Consider the following 20,547-nt stretch of genomic DNA (forward strand, 5'->3'; position numbering starts at 1 on the left):
TAACCCTGGTATTTCTATATATATACTTGCTTAGTGAAATTTTCCTTTTTAAATAATGCTTTTGTTTCCTTTAGCCCAGTCTTGACCACTGGTAGGCAAGATTTCAAATCATCTCCCCAATTGGAAGTATCCATGTTTTATGGAAATTTTATCAATTTTTTTCCTCCAAGGATTAGTATGATAATAAATTTAGCTTCCTGTCAAGAAAAATGCTAAGTTCAAAGTATTATTTCCTTCACTTCTAATTACAAATAAGTTTTACCTTTTATTGTGTTCCATTACACAATTTTACAGAGTACCATTATTATTTTAAGCAACAATTAAGCGAATCGAATTAATGTTTTTCAGCTCTACTTCTCAGTATATAGATTTACCTAAAAAAGTACAAACCAAGCACAGTGGTGCAATTTTCCAGGCACTTTCAAGTTGCTTAAATATTTACAAATATGTAAGCACCCTGTTTGAAAGCATGAAAATTTTGGTGTCAGGAAGAAAACACTCCATGTATATCAAATCTTTAAATTTTAACATTTGCACAAGCTCAAAATATTCCTGAGAAGGTTCATTCTTGTTATCACTTTACATCTGCATGTCCTCATATTTCAGCAGCGTATCTTGGGGAACCATAACCTCTGTCACTCGACGTGCCACTAATTGCACAAAATACATGTAATGTGTTGCTCATCCAGGGAGAATGCATTGTGTCTTCTTGTAATATCTAAAATGAAAGAAATCCGCATGTTTATCATGAAATAAAATAGCCACTGCCAAAAAAGTATGTGTATATGAAATCGCAGGCATATTTCAATTTATCACTGACACTTAGCTATTTAAAATGACATAAAGCAGAAAGAGCGAAGAAAAACATTACCGACTCAAGTCTTCAAAGCTGTATTACAAAGGCAGCATATCAAAAAAGCAGAAAAGATCTGGTTAGTCATTAAGTAAAACAGAAAGCTGTAAAATGCTAAATTCAACAGAAAGCGAGAGGTAATACAATCTTTAAAACAATTTTTTTTTTTAACAGATGGTCATAACAAGAGCCCTAAACAGTGGACTCTTTGATACAACTTTATAGATCATCTTCTAAGAATGGTTCTCAGGATCACTGTGGGACTTTTCAAACATGCAGATACCCATGCTCCTTCCCTGGAGACTTGGGAAATAAGATTAAGTGAAGAGAAAATAAGTGAACATTTCTAAATACATACTATAATTATATAAGCTAATTAATACGGAAGACCTTTCTTGGAAATAAACTTCATAAGTATAAATTTTATATCCCATAAACATATAAACATACATATTCATATTAGTATAGATGTTTAAAAAAATTATCCACTTTTTTTAAAGAAGATTTTTTTTTTTATATGGACCATTTTTGAAGTCTTCATTGAATTTGTTACAGTGTTGCTTCTGTTTTATGTTTTGTTTGTTTGGCGCGAGGCACGTGGGATCTTAGCTTCCCGACCAGGGATCAAGCCCGCACCCCCTGCATTGGAAGGTGAAGTCTTAACCCCTGGACCGCCAGGGAAGTCCCCCAAATTAACTATTTTGTGTGCTCAAAAGCAACAGAGATCTCATGCGTGGATTAGACAGAAGAAAAGAATAGCGTACACATCACACCCAACCTCTTTACTATACTGTCCCAATTTAGGTCTCAAGCTTTCAATACTGGGTTCTCAAGTTAGCTCTGAAACTTCAGCGTTAAGCCTGCAAATTGGTTTACGGTGGCAGTAATGCGTCATACCATTTGTGTTGCTACAAATTGTGTCTTATATAAAGTCCATAATACAGAAATTTCCTCTCACCAAAATCATAACTCATGACACTAATCTGAAAGCACAGGAGAGTTTTAAGAGATGATTGAGTATCCACAGCTGTCAGATGTGATGAGAAAATAGAGCATTCATCATGAACAAAACAGACCAAACAGACACTACAATGGTCACCACCAACTCTATCTAATTAAGACCTGCAATTAATAGTTTTAAGGTGATATACATCCCTTTTAAAAAGTCAGAAGCTTGAAGAAGTTTTTAAAAGGACTTTATATTTTAGTATAGGGTAACAGATTACATTGAAAAGGGCCAAGGATATCCAGGCCGTATCTTTTTGTCAAGTAATCATTTATGGAGCTCATAGATAATTCACATTGCAATGCACAGCTATATTTTATCTTATTTTATATTATTATGTTTTCCTTGGGAAATAATATGTCTCAAAGTGTATGACTAAAAAAAGGCTCTCTTTTATATGAGAATCTAATAGGAAATATCGATTTACAAAAGTTCACTATAAAGTCAACATTTGCCCAAAGTAAGGCACACCTGAATATGATGCATTATGACAGTACAGCATGCATAAATATAAACCAATAGAAACTAAGATTTTTCTTGGTTAGCTATCAATATATAATATCAAAGGTCTAAAATATTGGTCCCTAGAACTAAACAAAATAGCCATGGTTCATGGAAATTAAATGAGAGAGACAGGTGGGAAATAAGACAGCAGATTTGTAAAATCCATACTTGAGGGTGTTAAAAAAGAGATGAGAGGCCCAAAATGGAGTCACTTGCGCTAAGCCCACATCACCTGAGACTTAAATACCTAACCTAATTGCAATTTCAGCCTTTTCTAGGCAGGTAATCTTAAGCAGTCAAAAAAGTATGTGTATTACTTTCAGTCTGGAATTACCTGGTTGGCACTAGTGAGGTACTCCACCTGACAGATCCTTGCTGTGCCCCGTAGGAAGGTGGCCTTGCCTGAAAGAATCAGCTCTTTTCTAGAGTAACTTCCTTGTCCTGCCTCGTTCTACCTGTAAAAGTCTTCCATTTTGTAAAACTCTTCGGAGCTCCTTTCTGTCTGCTAGATGGGATGCTGCCCGACTCATGAATCACCGAATAAAGCCAAGATCTTTAAAATTTGCTCAGTTGAACTTTGTTTATTTAAACACGGGAAAAAAGAACTTTATAAAACTACTACTCTAAATATCTTGATCACAGTAATACCAGTAAATTGAATGATTTGCTTTCAATTTGAATAAAGTAGAGCTCAATGCTAGGTCATACGGTTGCATGCAAATTATATAACCGTAATATAATACACATTGGCTTAAAATGATGTAATTGTTTTATATCTTTTGTGAAGAAGGAGTTTTTGCTGTTTTTTCCTATGGACTATGGAGAACAAAACCCCATAAACTGGACAGGTTCTAGGAATAAATTATGTGGTCTTAGTTGTGATGGTGAAGTACCCACTGTACTCAGGGGCTGAGCTTGAGATACAGACAATAAAGGAAGTGGAATGGTTCCCTATCTTCCTAGTCCTGATCACCTGGCTGCTTTGGGAAGGCGGCCAAAACGGGCCTCTGAAAACTGAGCAGCAAACGTATGCCTTGGAACAGTTTGCACTCACTCCTAATGGGCTAACGGAAGTAAAGATGGCAAAAAGAAGAAACAGATCACTGATTCCAGACTCCTCAGGCCAACAAAATTCCCAGCCATGAGAACGGGAGAGTAGGAGACTGGGGTGACTCGTCTCATTGAACAGATGGGATGATGAACGTCTGGCTGACTGGCTTCTCCACACTGAGAAGACGACCATGGTTAGAAAATTAGACTCCTAGTCACTCAGTGCAGCCTTGGGCTAATGGTAACTAAATTTCCCATAGTCCTTTCTAAGAGAAAGCATACAGGCTAAATTCAGAGAGGTAGAGCCTGGAGTCAACTAGCTTTTGTTTTCCTCGAAACATCTCTTCTTTCACCCATCATTACACTGCAGCTCTTTGGGAACTAACCACTGTTTGTAAGTCTATTTGTAAGTACACCCTTTGAGCGATGGTCTCACACAGGGGCGTGCCAAGCAATCAATGAAATGCAGATACCAGGACAGATGAGGTTCTCCTTTCTGGAACCAGTGTTAAGAATGGGTTCTCTGGGCTTCCCTGGTGGCGCGGTGGTTGGGGGTCCGCCTGCCGATGCGGGGGACGCGGGTTCGTGCCCCGGTCCGGGAGGATCCCGCGTGCCGCTGAGCGGCTGGGCCCGTGGGCCATGGCCGCTGGGCCTGGGCGTCCGGAGCCTGTGCTCCGCGATGGGAGGGGCCACAGCAGTGAGAGGCCCGCAAAAAAAAAAAAAAAAAAAAAAGAATGGGTTCTCTAAAGGGTTGTAGTTATCCTTGTTTCTTTTAAGGAGGCTTAATTTCTTAAATTGAGACTTTGAAGACTTTCTGAAGCAAATACTTATCTTATTGGCTGTTTTCCTTAGTAAGGAAATTAAGGAGACTTTATGATAAGCTTAATAGGCTCACGCACTGAGGGACCAGACCATCATGCTGTGACTTTTACAATTGTGTTGAAGATATTAAAATACCCGAGTGACAATCCATGTCTAGAGTGGTTGTAAGCACAGATTTCAGGACCCCAATACAGGAATGACATTTACCAGGACAATTCAGGAGTCCTCTGGTTTTAGGTAAGTAGGGATATGAAAGTCCTAACTGCTTAATTATGACATAATTTGGCTGTAAGCGGTGAGCAGATCTTTGCTTCTATATTTTTCAGATTGTGTTCTACTAAGTTAGCTGTAATTGTCATTAACACTCAGTCATAAATTAAAATGCTAGGTTTTATGAAAATAGAACTGGCTGTATGAGTATTAAGATGATTCCCGAATTTTGGAACTCACCTAAATGATGGTATAGTTGTCCCTTGGTATCCTTGGAGGATTAGTGACAGGACCACTGCCCCCCGCAGCCCCCCCCAACAGATATTAAAATCTGAGGATGTTCAAGTCCCTTACATAAAACAGCATAGTATTTGCATATAACCTATGCACATCCTCCCCGATACCTTAAATCAACTTTAGATTGTTTATAATACCTAATACAATGCAAATGCTATGTAAATAGTTGCCTATGTGCAGCAAATTCAAGTTTTGCTTCTTGGAACTTTCTGGAATTTTTTTTTCAAATATTTTCGATCTGCAGTTGGTTGAATCCGTGAATGTGTAACCTGCAGACAGGGAGGGCCACCTGTATCTAGTTTTTTACAGCTAAGACAGGAATATTCATTAAGGGATTTGGCTACTGAGCCAATCATCTCACTTCTCTAGGACCCTTCTTGAGAGATTCTTATCCATGTTCATAGTAGATCAACTCAGACCTGCTCAGCTACTACTCACTTCTAATGGCTCTGTGGCACACAGAACCAAATGACTTATTATCGGAAGCAACTGCTAAAGCAATTGTCAGTAATTGCTTCAAATTTCATTTGTATTACATCATTTAAATGATTAAAGAAAATATGAGCAAATTTTAAAATAACATACTAATTTCAAGGTAACACATTTCAAACTAATAGATTTGTTAAGTAACTCTTTACGGACCCCAGATCACGTTTTCGTTTTCAACCACCCTAATACTTGCCTGCTCGTGAATAATGTCAGACAATTCTTTTACCATGTCTCTGAAATTTGACTTTAGCCCTTCATGGTACTCAACCTGATCCTCTTTAATTAGCCGCTCGTTTAGTTCCAGTGCAATGCTGCATGCTTGGATGAACTTCCTGTGGATGAAGATCAAAGATGAAGTTTTTATTGTTTATTCCTCGAAAGTCTCACCGACAATTTAATATTTACTTTAACCATGGCCTGCCTACAAGGAAGATTAGAATCCTATATTTTCACTGTGCTTTTGCTAATGCCATCTCCTAAGTCTGAAATATCTGTTTCTTTCTTTTCCATCTTTCTCTTCTGGTTTCTTACCTCCTTCAAAATCCGGCTCAAAACATATACCCTCTAGGAAGCCTACTTGCTCAGTCATTTACTTGATATGGTATCAGCTAAAGTTGTGCTAACATTAATTTACATCTGTAGATAATGTCATTCATTCAAAAATAATTTATTTGGTACTAACTATGCACCCAGTACAGTGCTGGGTGCTACAGGCATGAAGTATCTGCCCTGGGCTGGTAAGAGTGGGGACAGAGAGTTGATGAGTTATCATAAAAGCATTTTTCCATCATCTCATGTGTTTATGTTTAATGTCCATAATTAGAGTGTAGGTCTTAGGGGACAAAGTACCTCACTGTCTACTTGTTTTGTATCCCTGTCATAGCAACTAGTAGAATCTTTTTATACATGCCAGGCATTAATAAATATTGAATGAATGACTACTGGTTACTCTGTAACCTGAAACAGCTGATAACACAGAGACAGGAAAAGTAAATGTAATAAGTCTGAAGCAAATGAGTGGATAAGCTATCATCTTTCTCCTTAGTCTATTTTACTCAGCTGTCTCCCTTATTCTGAATGTAAACTCTTTTCATATATGAGACAGATTCGTTTCCAATGCAAGACCATTCAGACATGCCCTAGCTTAGAGGGATGCTCAGTCCAGACAAGATATCACATGCCCTGGGCTGGAAGAATCCAAGTGGAACTAAGGATGTGGATAGAAGCCAGCCTATCCAGCCCTTCCTACCCTAAATGGTCTGAAAACCTGTACCATAACGTCAGTCAGGCAAAGGAGGACATCACATAATGAATGTAGGCTGGTGTTTGTGTCACAATATCCAAAGCAATACAGTAAGTTGTCATATTTAATGTGTTGGGTCACTAGGACATTGTTAAAGTTCTGCAGCAAGAAAGAAATCACACATTTCCTTACTGCTTAAAGTATCATTAGAAGGTCACTTAAATGTTGTGAAAGAGAATGTCCTTTTTTGGAGGGACATTATTTGGTGAATATTTTGGTTTCTTTTAAGAAGAAAATGGAGTAAAAGAATAGAGGAATAATCTGAAAACTACAAAGCACTTACCTAAACATGTCTTTCAACTCATTTACTTTCTTAGGCGGATACTTGCTAGCTTGACTGTCATTTAAGAAAGCCCTTGCATATGCTAACGGACCTGCATTTACCTAAATTACAAAAGGAGAAAAATGAGAGTTGTTGGAATACAACCAAAAAGTAATTTTTGTAATTCTCTTTTTAAAGAAAACCAATATGTTAAAAATCCACATCTGAGAAACATATTTACTATTCTTACTATAAATTTATTTGAAAAAGAATAACTAAAGCAAATCATCTGCAAAGATGATATTCTAATAAGTTAGTTAATGATTTCTGATATGTAAATATAGGGCTTGGCTATAGTCAGAGGGATTTATGTTAAAGTCCTCTGACATAACACAAAATTTATAGAAATTGAACATAATTTCTTTATTAACTTAATAAAAATGTACAGGTTTTTGTACTCAGTAAGAGTATAACAGACAATTACAATTAATGCTTGCTCTGTGCCCTTATGAAAGCAAGAGGAACGTCAAGAAACATTTAATACATGTTTAGCAACGAACATACCTGCACTGAAACACAGCCCTGCAATTTAAGTTGGAGCTGAATCATGTCCACGTCAGCAGAAGAGCAAAGCTTCTGCAGCTCTGCAGTTTTATCTTTTATTTCATCAGTAGCAACATCAATTGGCTTTAAATTAATCTGCTGTTCATAATTTATAGGGATCCTCTTCTTCACATATGGAAACGAGTTTGAAGCTATTAAATGTTAAGATTGAACAAATGAGTTTTTACGATAGTAAATCAAACAGGCAAATTAAAGAAAAATAATCTATTGTGCTTAATTCTGCCCATGCTTTGTCTGGAAAATACCTTAGGGACCAGATAGGCATCCTATTACTTCAGGATTGAGGGAGAAATTCTCTTTATGAGATAACTCAGAGCAATCATGAATTACATACGGGAAACCGATGGTTTATAACATAGCCATGTTTGTGCAAGCTAGTGACTGAACAGTAGAACAATGAATGATTAAAAATTCAGTTACATTTTCCTGCTGACCAGCTGCTGCTTGTGTGTATCAAAAATGACCATGTCAAACAAAGAAGTTATGCCAAGTCCCACTTACTAGTCAAGATCGTACGGCGTTTGCACTGTTCTTCTATACAACCTTGCTTTTTGCCTGATAATGTATAAGGAGCCTCAAAAACAAATCTGTTGATGTTATGGTTTCTTTCAAACTCAGTTTTTCTTTCTGTGAGTTCTTTGTCATCAAAGTAGGGCTTCACATAAGTGACTTGGATATGAGCATATTTGGGATCAAGCTCTTTGACATTTACCTGTAAGGTAAGAAAGTTTTGTTTTTTATTCAATATATGGGAAAAGGGGGTACAGGTAAGCTACTAACTCCTCTGAAATCAATTGAGGACCACTGTCGCTGAATACACTGTGGGTTGAATACACAACTGCAAGAGGTCTTTGCTCTTTTTTCAAGGATCGTTTCCTTCTGATTATTAAGAAGTTACAGAAACCTATTTGGAGATTACAGAAATGTAGGCAGAACATAAAAACTGTAATGCTACCACTCAGCAATGACCATTATCCACATTTTCATATTTTTCCTTCCAATCTCTTTTCTATGCACATGTATTTACAAACCTGAGATCATGATGAACATTGTTTTATAATCTGATTTCCCAAAAATATATTAAAGTGGCTTAACTGCACATCTGAATTCCACCTCAATAAAATATATATTATAGAGAGGATTCTGAGAAGATGGCAGAGTACCAGAAATCTACCTTCCTACAGGGACAACAGCTACACCGGCAGAATCTATCTGATGTAACTATTTTGGTGGCACAGTGGTTGAGAGTCCGCCTGCTGATGCAGGGGACATGGATTCATGCCCCGGTCTGGGAAGATCCCACATGCCGCGGAGCGGCTGGGCCCCTGAGCCATGGCCACTGAGTCTGCGCATCCAGAGCCTGTGCTCCGCAACGGGAGAGGCCACAATGGTGAGAGGCCCAAGTACCGCAAAAAAAAAAAAAAAAAAAAAAAAGGGAGGGAGAGGGACAACTTCCCTGGTTGTGCAGTGGTTAAGAATCCACCTGCTAATGCAGGGGACACGGGTTCGAGCCCTGGTCCAGGAAGATCCCACATGCTGTGGAGCAACTAAGCCTGTGCACCACAACTACTGAGCCTGCGCCCTAGAGCCCACATGCCACAATTACTGAAGCCCGTGTGACCTACAGCCCACATGCCACAAATACTGAGCCTGCGTACTACAACTACTGAAGCCCGTGTGCCTAGAGCCCATGCTCCGCAACAAGAGAAGCCACCACAAGGAAAAGCCCATGCACCACAACGAAGAGTAGGCCCCACTCGCCGCAACTAGAGAAAAGCCCGTGTACAGCAATGAAGACCCAATGCAGCCAAAAATAAATAAAATTTTAAAAGAGAGAGAGAATGTGATTTAAAAAAAAAAAACCACTGCCAAAAATATCAACTGAACACAAAAGAAGATAGTAATGTAGGAAATGAGAGACAATAAAGCTATAAGGCACATAGAAAACATAGCAGAATGACAGAAGTAAAGTCCCTCCTTATTAATTAGTAATTAATTTAAATATAAATGGGTTAAATTCTGTAAACAAAAGACAGAGATTCAGAGAATGGAATAAAAAAAAAAAAAACATGATCCAACTATATGCTGTCTTATTATAAGAGACTCACTTTAGCTCCAAAGACACACAAAGGCTGAATGTGAAAGAATGGAAAAAGCTATCCCATCCAAATAGTAATCAAAAGAGAGCAGGGGTAAAGATACTAATATTGGAAAAAATAGACTTTAAACTTTAAAAGGTTACAAGAGACAAAGGAGGGCATTATATATTGATAAAAGGTTCAATACAGCAAGAAGATAATACAATTATAAACATCTACACACCTAATAACAGATCATCAAAATATATGAAGCAAAAATCGATAGAACTGAAGGGAGAAATAATAATTAGTTCTACAATAATAGTTGGAGACTTTAATACCTCACTCTTAATACTGGATAGAACAACCATGCAGAAGGTAAGGAAGGAAATAGATGACTTGAATAACACAATAATCTAACTAGACCTAACAGACATATATAGAAAATTCTACGCAACAACAGAATACACATTCTTCTCAAGTGCACATGGGACATTTTCCAGGATAGACTATATGTTAAGCCACAAATAAGTCTCAATAGGTTTATAAAGACAGATATCATACAAAGTATCTTCTCTGACCACAATGGGATGAAGTTAGAAATCAGGAACAGAAGTAAAATTGGAAACTTCACAAATTGGTGGAAATTAAACAACATATTCTTTAAAGAAATCAATGGATCAAAGAAGAAATCACAAGGGAAATTAGAAAACACTTAGGTATTAATGAAAATGAAATCACAACAAACCAAAACTTATGGGACACAGCAAAAGCAGTGCTACGGGGGGGGGGGCGGCGGGAATTTATAGCTATAACATTTAACATTAAAAAACAGGAAAGGTCTCAAATCAACAACCTAATTTTACAACTTAAGGAACTACGAAGAGAAGAACAACTAAACTCAAAGCTAGCAGAAGGAAGGAAATAATAAAGATTAGAGCACAGATAAATGAAATAGAGAATAGAAAAATAACAGAGAAAATCGATGAAACCAAAAGTTGGCTCTTTGAAAAGATCAACAAGATTGACAACCCTTTAACTAAATAGACCAGAAAAAAAGAGAGAACACTCAAATTACTAAAATCAGAGATCAAAATGAGGACATTACTACCAATCCTACAGAAATAAAAAGGATTGTAAGAGAGTACTATGAGCAAGTATATGCCAACAAATTAGAAAACCTAGATGAAATGTGAAATGAACAAATTCCTAGAAACACAAACCCTACCAAGACTAAACCATGAAGAAATAGGGAAATCTGAAAAGATCTTTAGTAAGGAAACTGAATCAGTAATAAAAAAATCTCCTGACAGAGAGAAGCTCTGGACTTGGTATCTTCACTGGTGAAGTCTCCCAAATATTTAAAGGAGAACTAACACCAAGTGTTCTCAAAATTTTCCAAAACAGTGAAGAGAAAGAAACACTCCCTAACTTATTCTATGAGGTCAGCAATACTCTGATTACCAAAGCCAGACAAAGACAGCACAAGAAAACTACAGACTGATATCGCTTATGAACACTGATGCAAAAGCTCTCAACTAGAATACTAGCAAACTGAATTTAGCAGCATATTAAAAGGATTGTACATGATGACCAAGTGGGATTTATTCCTGGAATGCAAGGATGGTTCAACATATGAAAATTGATCAATGAATGTAATATTGATACACTGCATTAACAGAATGAAAGGGGAAAAAACCCACATGATCATCTCAATCGATGCAGAAAACGCATTTGACAAAATTCAACACCCTTTCATAATAAAAACACTCAATCAAGTAGGAATAGAAGGAAATGTCTACAATCTGATCAAGGGCCACTGTGAAAAACCTATAGCAAACATCACATTCAATGGTGAAAGGCTGAAAGCTTTTCCTCTAAGATGAGGAACAAGGCAAGGATGCCCATTTCACCACTTCTACCCAACATGGTGTTGGAAGCACCACTGAATTGTACACTTAAAAATGGTTAACATATAAATGTTATGTTATGTGTATTTTACCACAATAAAAAAGATAGTTATCACAGTTCTATATTATAGTCATTGACATGACTTTTAATGGATGGATATGGATAAACATGATTTATTAGATCAGTCCCTCATTAATAGACTCAGTTTGTTTTCTAACATTTTGCTATTATAAATAATGCTCCAATGAACATCCTTGTATTTAAAACTGTGTATATTTTTTTCTGATTTATTCCTTAGGAAAAATTTTTAGACAAGAAGTTGCTTCGTTAAAAGATTTACATGGTTTTAGGAATTTTGATACATACTGCCCAACTACCCTACAGAAAAGATGACAATTCATACATCCACAAGCAGTATTTGACACTGTAAGAGTGGGTACTCTTGATTGCATTAAGCCTATTCTATGGAGGAAGGGGACCACAGGAAAGCAGAATGGTTCTATTTCAGAGACATAAAATTATAATAGTTACAGACCATTTCATAAAGAGTCTAAATTCCATGTCAAGAAGCTATGCTGCAGTCTCTCCATTAACTCCAGATGATTCCCAGGACCCTCTTCTTTCAGTGTTCTCCCAACTAAATTTGACTTGTGCCTTGGGTGTCCGAGACGCTGTCAATATCCTTGCAATTTATCGTAGTCAGGCCTTTTTGTGTTTAGCGTAGGAAAAAAATGAAACAAACCCAAAAAAACAACAAAAACCTCCCTAGAAACAGTCCCTACATCCTTTTATTCCCTCCACATACAAAGGAGCATAGACAAGGGAAAGTTTCTTAGCAATTTTTAAAACTTCTCCAAACCCATTCTACTTGTTATTACATAAAAATCTAAAAGCCTAAATCTAGAAATCCTTTCTTTTCTTTCCCATTAAAAAGCTAGACTTCTCCAGAGAAACTCAGGTGAGGTTAATTATCTGGCTAAGACAAGACATAGAAGGAAAATAAAAAAGAGGTCAAGACTGATTTTGACCTTATACAATAAACTATGTATATGGTAAACATTCAAACAGTACATAAGGGTAGATATGAAAAGTAAAACAGTCCTTCTTCCCACATAAGACTCTAGTCTCTCTCCTCAGGGATAACCACGGTTAACAATTTTGTATGTATCATTGCAGAAATTTCCCAAGCATAAACGTGAGTATATGTGAATATCAATTTTCATAAATGTAATCATCCTATCCATAATGTTCCGTGCCTCACCTTTTTTTCTCTCAATAATGTATCTTGATAGGTGTATCAATACTCATCAGTTTTTTAATGCTTAGGATACTATAGCCATTATATGGGGGTAGTCCCACTTCCTTAACCATATGGATATTAGATTGTTTCCAGGTTTTTGTTATATAAACTTTGCAGCAATAAAAACCTTTAAACATACATCTTTATGTGTGTATATCTATCTACAAGATAAAATGTAAAATACTGGAAAATACTGCCCAACTGTTTTTCACATTGTTTGTGCTCTTAAGCAGATTTTGTTCTTTGGCAAGTAAAAGAGTGTTTTTAATTTTTAATTTCACACATTAAGAAAGAAATAAGGATTTTAAAAGTAGCAACTGCTTATTATATCTGTTGTCTATGAAGAATGACTAAAATATTGTGCATAAAAATAATGTCAGGAGTCCAGCAGCCTGACGGTGGTTTGTCATTAGTGCTTGTTGGCCAGGTTTTCAGACGCAGAAGAAAGTAGAAAACAACATGTTGTTCTGCAAGCCTGGCTTTCTATTAACTTTCCATTTATAGTATCAGTAGTATGGCAGCAAGCCTAAAACTTTCTGGCTATAAGGAGATAAAATTTTCTGTTGCCTTATTTCAATAAAACACCACAAAATAGTGAAACAGATCAAAAGTAGAGAGGTTCTGCCAAATATTCATGAATTTTGAACCTATCAGCACATCTATTTTTAAATGTCGAAGGCATATGTTTAAGATAAAATCATCTCCATGAGATACAGGTAAGTTTACAAAGTGAAGAGATCATTTTCACAGTAGAAAATGAAGTGTCTTTACTATTGCCACGGGCTTTTCACTCCGGCAATGCTGCCTGTTAGCTATGAAGTGCTTTGCGTAGCACCAAGCACATCGTGGTCATGCAGTAAATATTTCTGGGGCCTACAGATCCTGCACCATATAGGTCCCTCCTACCTGAAAAATCAACTCTCATCCTGTACATACCCATGGTAACTAAGGACAGTCAGGCATTCCTATTGTGCCTTCCCGCAATTCTGTCTATAAGGAACTATGCATTTCTAGGAAAGAGCCTCTTGCTGGAACCTTTCTCATCCTTGCCTTGGCAGGGCTAGTGGGATGGATAATCTTTAGATCAAGGCCCAAGGCATCTCTCCTAAACCTACATCACTGCAAATGTAACTAGTGAACTAAGGATAGCTTAGAGTAAAATGTGTGTCCTAAGATGATTTGTGTGTGTGTGTGTGTGTGTGTGTGTGTGTGTGTGTGTGTATGTGTGTGTTGTGTGTGTGGTACGCGGGCCTCTCACTGTTGTGGCCTCTCCCGTTGCGGAGCACAGGCTCCAGATGCGCAGGCTCAGTGGCCATGGCTCTCGGGCCCAGCCGCTCGGCGGCATGTGGGATCTTCCCGGACCGGGGCACGAACCCGCGTCCCCTGCATCGGCAGGCGGATTCTCAACCACCACGCCACCAGGGAAGCCCCCCTAAGATGATTTTAATCATAAAGTATGAAACTGACAATCATGATGCACAACAGCATTCACAATAATAGCTAAACTTTATTGAGCGTGCCAGCTTCTATTATTATAAGCGAATGCTTTTTTACATACCAGGAACTCTAATCACTTTCCATATATTAACTCATTTAATCCGTAAAACAACTCCATGAGGAAGGCATTAACTTCATTTTACTAATATGAACAATGAGGCACAGAGAGGTTAAGTAACTTCCCCATGGTCACACAGCTAGCAAGTGGCAGAGAATGGAGATTTGAATCCTTCTTTCTGATTCCAAAGCGCCTGTCCTTTCTTTCACGATCTGGAAAGGCTCTATTTCCCATGTCTCTCCTCCACTAGCTAAAAAAGGAAAAAGTCAGAAGCAACGTACCACGCCTGGAACAATAAATATGTTACCTTGTCTGAATCCTGAATTATTTTGACATTCTCTGTACCAAATTTTTCACCATAAAGTTTAACAAGTCTCAGGGAAATCTCCGAGAGGCCGGTGAGCTTTGGCTCTTTATAGATGTACTCCTTTCCATCCTCTTCTTCAAAAAAAGACTATTATAAAGTTAAATATATGATAATTTATAAATAATATGAGCAAACAAAGCATTTAGAGAAAATCTACTAAATAATTAGCAATAATGTATTTGAAATAGATTTTAAATAATAGTACTAAAAGTCACATGCATATATTTTAACTGAAATAAATGAGAATTTTCAAACTCACAGTCATATGAGCATATTATTGGCCTGAAGATTTCCACACTCGATTTTCTCACCACCTGCATACTTACCTGATTTTTATTGCAAATCTTTCAATGCTAGATATTAAGTATACATTTAAGAAGCTTAACAAAAAATGAAACTGAAGGAAACATTCAAATCTTATATGTTGTACTCTGACCTAGTGGATTTAGATATGGGAACCAAAGTGAACTTTACACTTAAAACGAGGCTTCCTGCTGTTGTGACAGGCGCTCTATCTAGACAGAATCCTAGAACCAATAACTGCTGCTACAGTAATCATTCAAAGGTGAATGTTTAAAAAGGAAAACAACTTTATGAACTAAAGTATACTTACTTGGCCATAAAAGGCAACTCTGAAGAAAGTGCCTAAAAGTCTTTTTTTTGTGTGCATAACCTCCAAAATTTTTGTGTAAGCTCCATGAAGAGTTCTATAAACTTGAGTAAGTTTCTGAAAAAATGAGAATAAACAAAATAGCTTTGTCTTTTGGTTAGTTACTAAAGGTCTAAGATAAATGCACAGGAAAAAAAAAAGCAACACTATTTCCTTTTCAAAATGGTTTTGGTGAGGTCATTCACACTCCCCTCCCCCATGGTCATTATTAGACAAAACTCCTTAACAACTTTAGGTCATAGGGTAGAGCTGAAAATGGTCAAATAACACTGTATTTCTAAATATCATGCTTCATTTCATTCATATCTCAATGGTAGTGTATAATTTTAAAATACTGTGTTATGGACTACTTTTTTCTTATGTCTGAATTATTTTAACTGAAAGATAAGCAAAATGCTTTGCTTGAGCTCTTAGGTGGAGAGATGAGAATAAACAATCCATGAGAACAATTTTGGAGAAGAAAATAAAATGCAGACACAAAAATAATAGTATAAGCCTGAGCGTGGACTCCTTTTATACAAGTTCACAGACATTTTCAAAGAATATATTCTTCTATACCTCCAAAAAAAGGGAGCATGCTGTGCTAAGAACATTATCAAGAATGTGAAAAGACAACCTACAGAACAGGAGAAAATATTTGTAAACCACAGATCTGATAAGTTTTCATATCCAGAAAATATAAAGAACTCCCACAATTCAACAACAAAAAGACAAATAATCTAATTTAAAAGTGAGCAAAGGACATAAATAGACATTTCTCCAAAGAATATATATAAACAGCCAACAAGGACATGAAAAGATGTTCAAAATCACTGGTCATTAGGAAATACAAATCAAAACCACAATGTGACCCCACTTCACAGCCACTAGGATGGATGGCTGTAGTAAGAAACCAAAAATAAGTGTTGATCAGGATGTGGAATGTGTACCCTGCTGGTGGGAGTGTAAAAGGGAAAACAATCTGGTGGTTACTCAAAAGTTATACATGGAGTTACCCTATGATCCAGCAATTCCCCTCTTAGGTATATATTCAAGATAAATGAAAACACACCCAGGGCTTCCCTGGTGGCGTAGTGGTTAAGAATCCGCCTGCCAATGCAGGGGACATGGGTTCGTGCCCTGGTCCAGGAGGATCCCATATGCCATGGAGCAACTAAGCCCGTGTGCCACAACTACTGAACCTGCACTCTAGAGCCCGCTGTGCCACAACTACTGAGCCCATGTGCCACAACTACTGAAGCCCGCATGCCTAGCGCCTGTGCTCCGCAACAAGAGAAGCCACTGCAATGAGAAGCCTGTGCATCACAACGAAGAGTAGCCCCCGCTCGCCACAACTAGAGAAAGCCCGCACGCAGCAACGAAGACCCAACGCAGCCAAAAATAAATAAATAAAATAAATAAATTTATATATAAAAAAAGAAAACATACCCACAGAGAAACAGCCAAAATGTGGAAACAACCCACATGGATAAACAAATTGTGGTATATCCATACCATGAAATATCATTCAGCCATAAAAAGGAATGAAGTTCTGATACATGCTACAACCTGGATGAATCCCTAAATATTATGCTAAGTGAAAGAAGCCAGAAACAAAAGGTCACATCTTGTATTACTTTTTTTTATGACACATCCAGAATAGGCAAATCCATAGACAGAAAGCAGGTTAGTGGTTTCCAGAGGGTGGGGCATAGGGTGGAGAGTGATTACTAAAGGATATGGAGTTTTTTTTCTGCGGTGATAAAAATGTTTTGAAACTAGAGAGAGGTGGTGAGAGCGTAACGTTAAGAATGCACTAAACGCCACTGAATTGCACACTAGAACATGGTCAATTGTACGTTAGTGAATTTCACTTCAATAAAAAAAAAGGGGGAGCACAGAAGCAGACATTCTTTCTCTAAAATTCTTCCCATATTATTTTCTGCAGTTGAGCTCAATTTGAGGGAAGTTTTCCTTACCTTTATGGCTGCCACCTCTGACACTTTTCAGCCCATCCCATAAAGATACACTGAAAAATTACTTCATCTCATGCAGAACAGTAGGGGATCTATACAGACCCTTGCACCCCTACAAGGGAATAGGAGTAGTTCCCCTATAGAACGTATTGTTTCCTTTAATGTGTAGGGGAAGATATATTTTTCTTTTTTCCCTACTAGTCCATTGAGTAGCAAAATGTTCCCTGGGTTTCTAATAACCTGATCTTCAACCTAAGAGTAAGAGAGTGGGTATTTTGAAACTTTTACAAAGGTTCTTAGGACGTAATGCTTTGATAGAAAGCTCAATGCCAATTCTTGTCTTGTCTCATAGGCTATTCTTTGTCATCTGTATGACTTAGATTTAACTATTTAACTCTTGCTTTTTAATATAATCACTTGAACGTCGCTATGATTTTTCAGGCATGCCCCATATACACCAAAAGCATGGCAAAGAGAGAAAGACCCAGAACCTAGGAAGAAAAGGTGAGTTTGATCAGAGCCAGTTTGGAACAGAGATTAGAACACTACACAGCTGATATTAAATGTATGCTTTCACTCTTGGAAACTTCTTCAACAATGAAAGACTACTTGCTATATTTAAGGATAAACTGCTTTGCTTTAAAAAAAAAAATGGCTTGAATCCTAAATCATCCCTTCCCAGCATAGTAAGGGTAGAAAATTATGATATGGACTTAGAGACTTGAATATAAAAAATTCCTGTTCAGTGCTGGTGGCAACAGCTGCTCATTATACTACTATTCTTTATTAACTACCCTTTATCAACAGCTTTATCTGGCAGACTAAATTGGAAAAACTCCTCACAATAGGGTTATTACTAGTGACATTATCTCCCCTAGTGTCATCTGCCAGCACCTTTAGTCTCACCGTCAAATTGCAAAGAATAGAATCATGCCTATCACTCTTCCTGGGCAACATGGAAATCCAATAGCTTTTTCTAGTGAAGGTTTAGTGAAGACAACATTGATTGTTTTCTGCCATGAGTGGAGGAGGAGAGATTGCTAGATAAAAATGTTTTGCGAACCACTGGTATAATGTAAATTTCAATTTATATCTTAAATGTTTGGTCCTTAATTTCATCTGGAAAATTTATATAAATATGAGGTAGGACTGTAATTTTAGGACCTTCTAGCATTTTTTAAGGATAGTAACTTAAGACCAAAATAAAACATATAGGCCAATGATGCAAATGTTTAAGTTACCTACCTCGAATTCTCGACGTTTCTCATAAATTGGAATGATCAACTTGGAAATTTCAGAAATTACTTCATAACGTTCTGCTTTCCATAAGCCATCCACACATTGTTCTAGCAACTCCAGCAAAACTTCCTGCATTGAGAGAAAAATGCAGTCAGGAATTTGAGATCGTTTTAGAGCTCTGGGCAAATATATTTTGAACCATTTCAGGTTAATAAAGAATAGAATATACTAAATTTAATGAAATGCACAGAAGGAGTATAGTTGTGTGAGTATGTTTTTCTAAATCACATACTTGAAATATTCAAAATTGAAACCATTCTTAAAAGTATGAAATTAATACTGACAATAGTAAACTACTATTTACTTTGTTTATCACAATGAAGATGTTAACTGTACTTACAAATGGTATCACATTGAGAAGAAGTATTTTTAAAAGGGGATACATTGTTCCAAACTGAGGATGTTTAAATGTCTAACAGGGTAAATTCCACTAAGTCTATAAATGTCCTTTATATTGAAATTATATTTAAACACAATTAATAGAGTCTTAAGATAATTTGGCAATTTTCAAGCTGTTGCATCAGTGACAAAGGTGTTTATTAAAATGATGTGATTTTGGTCAACAGTGCTTCCTTCCTCACTATTGGTTCTAAAATTAGTGGGAATGACAGTATAATACCTCAAGAAAGAGATCTCTGACCTTGCTATAATGATAACAGCCGCTATAAAACAACCATCATGTCATGTTCTCAACAATAAAAAGATGAAGCCAATTACTCATGCTATCCATAAGTCTTAACAGTTTGTTTCTATCTTAAAGAGATTAACTTCAGACCTATAAAACTGACTGCTAAAACGGCTCCTCCTGTATGTCCTCTAGACAAGTTTGAATTCATCTTCTTCCTAAACTAGCTCTTTGACTTGTGTTTCCTACCTAGCCAGTGGTCATACCCTATAAACTCTTAGCTAGAAAACTAAGAGCAGTTTTGACTTTAGCCTTTGTTATGGGTTGAACTGTGTCCCTCAAAAAGATAAGATGAAGCCCTAACTCCCAGTACCTCAGAATGTGACCTTATTTGGAAATAGGGTCATTGCAGATATGATTAGTGGAGGTGAAGTCATACTGGAGTAGGGTGAGCCCTTACTCCAATATGACAGAGATATGCAGGGAGAACACCATGTGACTACAGAGGCAGAGACTGGAGTAACGGAGCTACGAGCCAGGGAACGCCACAGATCGACTGCTACCACCAGAGGCGAGGAAGAGGCAAGGAAGGCTTCTACCCAGAGTCTCAGACGGAACATGGCCCTGCTGAGACCTTGATTTCAGACTTCTGGACTCTAGAACTGTGAGACAATAAAAGTCTGTTGTTTTAAACCATCTAGTTTGTGTACCTTGTTATGGCAACCCTAGGAAACTAATACAGTCTCTCTCTTTACTCATCCTCTAATCAGTCCATCACCAAGTTCTGCCAGTTTTACTTCCTAAATATTTCTCAAATCTGACCCTTCTTCTCCATTTCTGCTCTCATTGCTAAGGTTCAAGACCTCATTATTGTTTTCTAACTGATCTTCCAGCCTTGGCACTTTCAGATCTATCCTCCACAAATCTGCCAGAGAGTTCCGATTAAAATGCGAACCAGACCACGTCCTTCTTCCTTCTTAAAAATCTCATGATGGCTCCCATCATTCGCAGAACTAAGGACAAGCTCTTTCATTTGGCACACAAGCCTTGCAGTGATCTGGCTGATACTTTCATAACATCATCATGCATCATGCTCAGCCTGGTACTTGATGCTCAAACGATGATGAGCTGCTGGTAGTTCCTCTGAAGCACCATGGTGTTGCCTTAACTTTGTGCCTTTGTCCATTCTGTACCCTCTTGTCCTTTAATCCCTTTCACTTAGTTAACCCTTTAAGAAAGCTTAGGTATCACCTCTTCCAGGATTCTTCTCCTGATTAACAAAGAGTAGCAAGACACAATACACCTTTTTTTCTTACTCTGATAATTCATTGGGTGGATATTTATCACTACACTTGTCCATTATCTAT

At 37.3% G+C, this 20,547-nt stretch overlaps 1 protein-coding gene across 5 annotated transcripts in view; it reads right to left on the reverse strand.

The window, feature by feature from the left end:
• Positions 1 to 245: 245 nt before the first annotated feature.
• DOCK11 (dedicator of cytokinesis 11) overlaps positions 246 to 20,547 on the reverse strand; it is a 184,316-nt gene continuing 164,014 nt past the window's right edge. For 4 of the 5 annotated variants that reach the window (XM_059049650.2, XM_067023760.1, XM_067023762.1 and 1 more), the window contains 8 exons: positions 18,502 to 18,624; positions 15,245 to 15,358; positions 14,572 to 14,718; positions 7,922 to 8,132; positions 7,361 to 7,551; positions 6,818 to 6,918; positions 5,425 to 5,563; positions 246 to 718 (listed from right to left, as the gene is read on the reverse strand). In XM_059049650.2, the coding sequence (XP_058905633.1) occupies positions 596 to 718; positions 5,425 to 5,563; positions 6,818 to 6,918; positions 7,361 to 7,551; positions 7,922 to 8,132; positions 14,572 to 14,718; positions 15,245 to 15,358; positions 18,502 to 18,624 (1,149 nt within the window). In that variant the 3' untranslated portion in view covers positions 246 to 595. Of the gene's footprint in view, positions 719 to 871; positions 890 to 5,424; positions 5,564 to 6,817; positions 6,919 to 7,360; positions 7,552 to 7,921; positions 8,133 to 14,571; positions 14,719 to 15,244; positions 15,359 to 18,501; positions 18,625 to 20,547 lie in introns of all 5 variants that reach the window. The other variant, XM_067023763.1, reaches the window with a different exon arrangement.

Source organism: Kogia breviceps, chromosome X (genome assembly GCF_026419965.1).
Source record: "Kogia breviceps isolate mKogBre1 chromosome X, mKogBre1 haplotype 1, whole genome shotgun sequence".
In the NCBI taxonomy this organism is placed as follows: Eukaryota; Metazoa; Chordata; class Mammalia; order Artiodactyla; family Physeteridae; genus Kogia; species Kogia breviceps.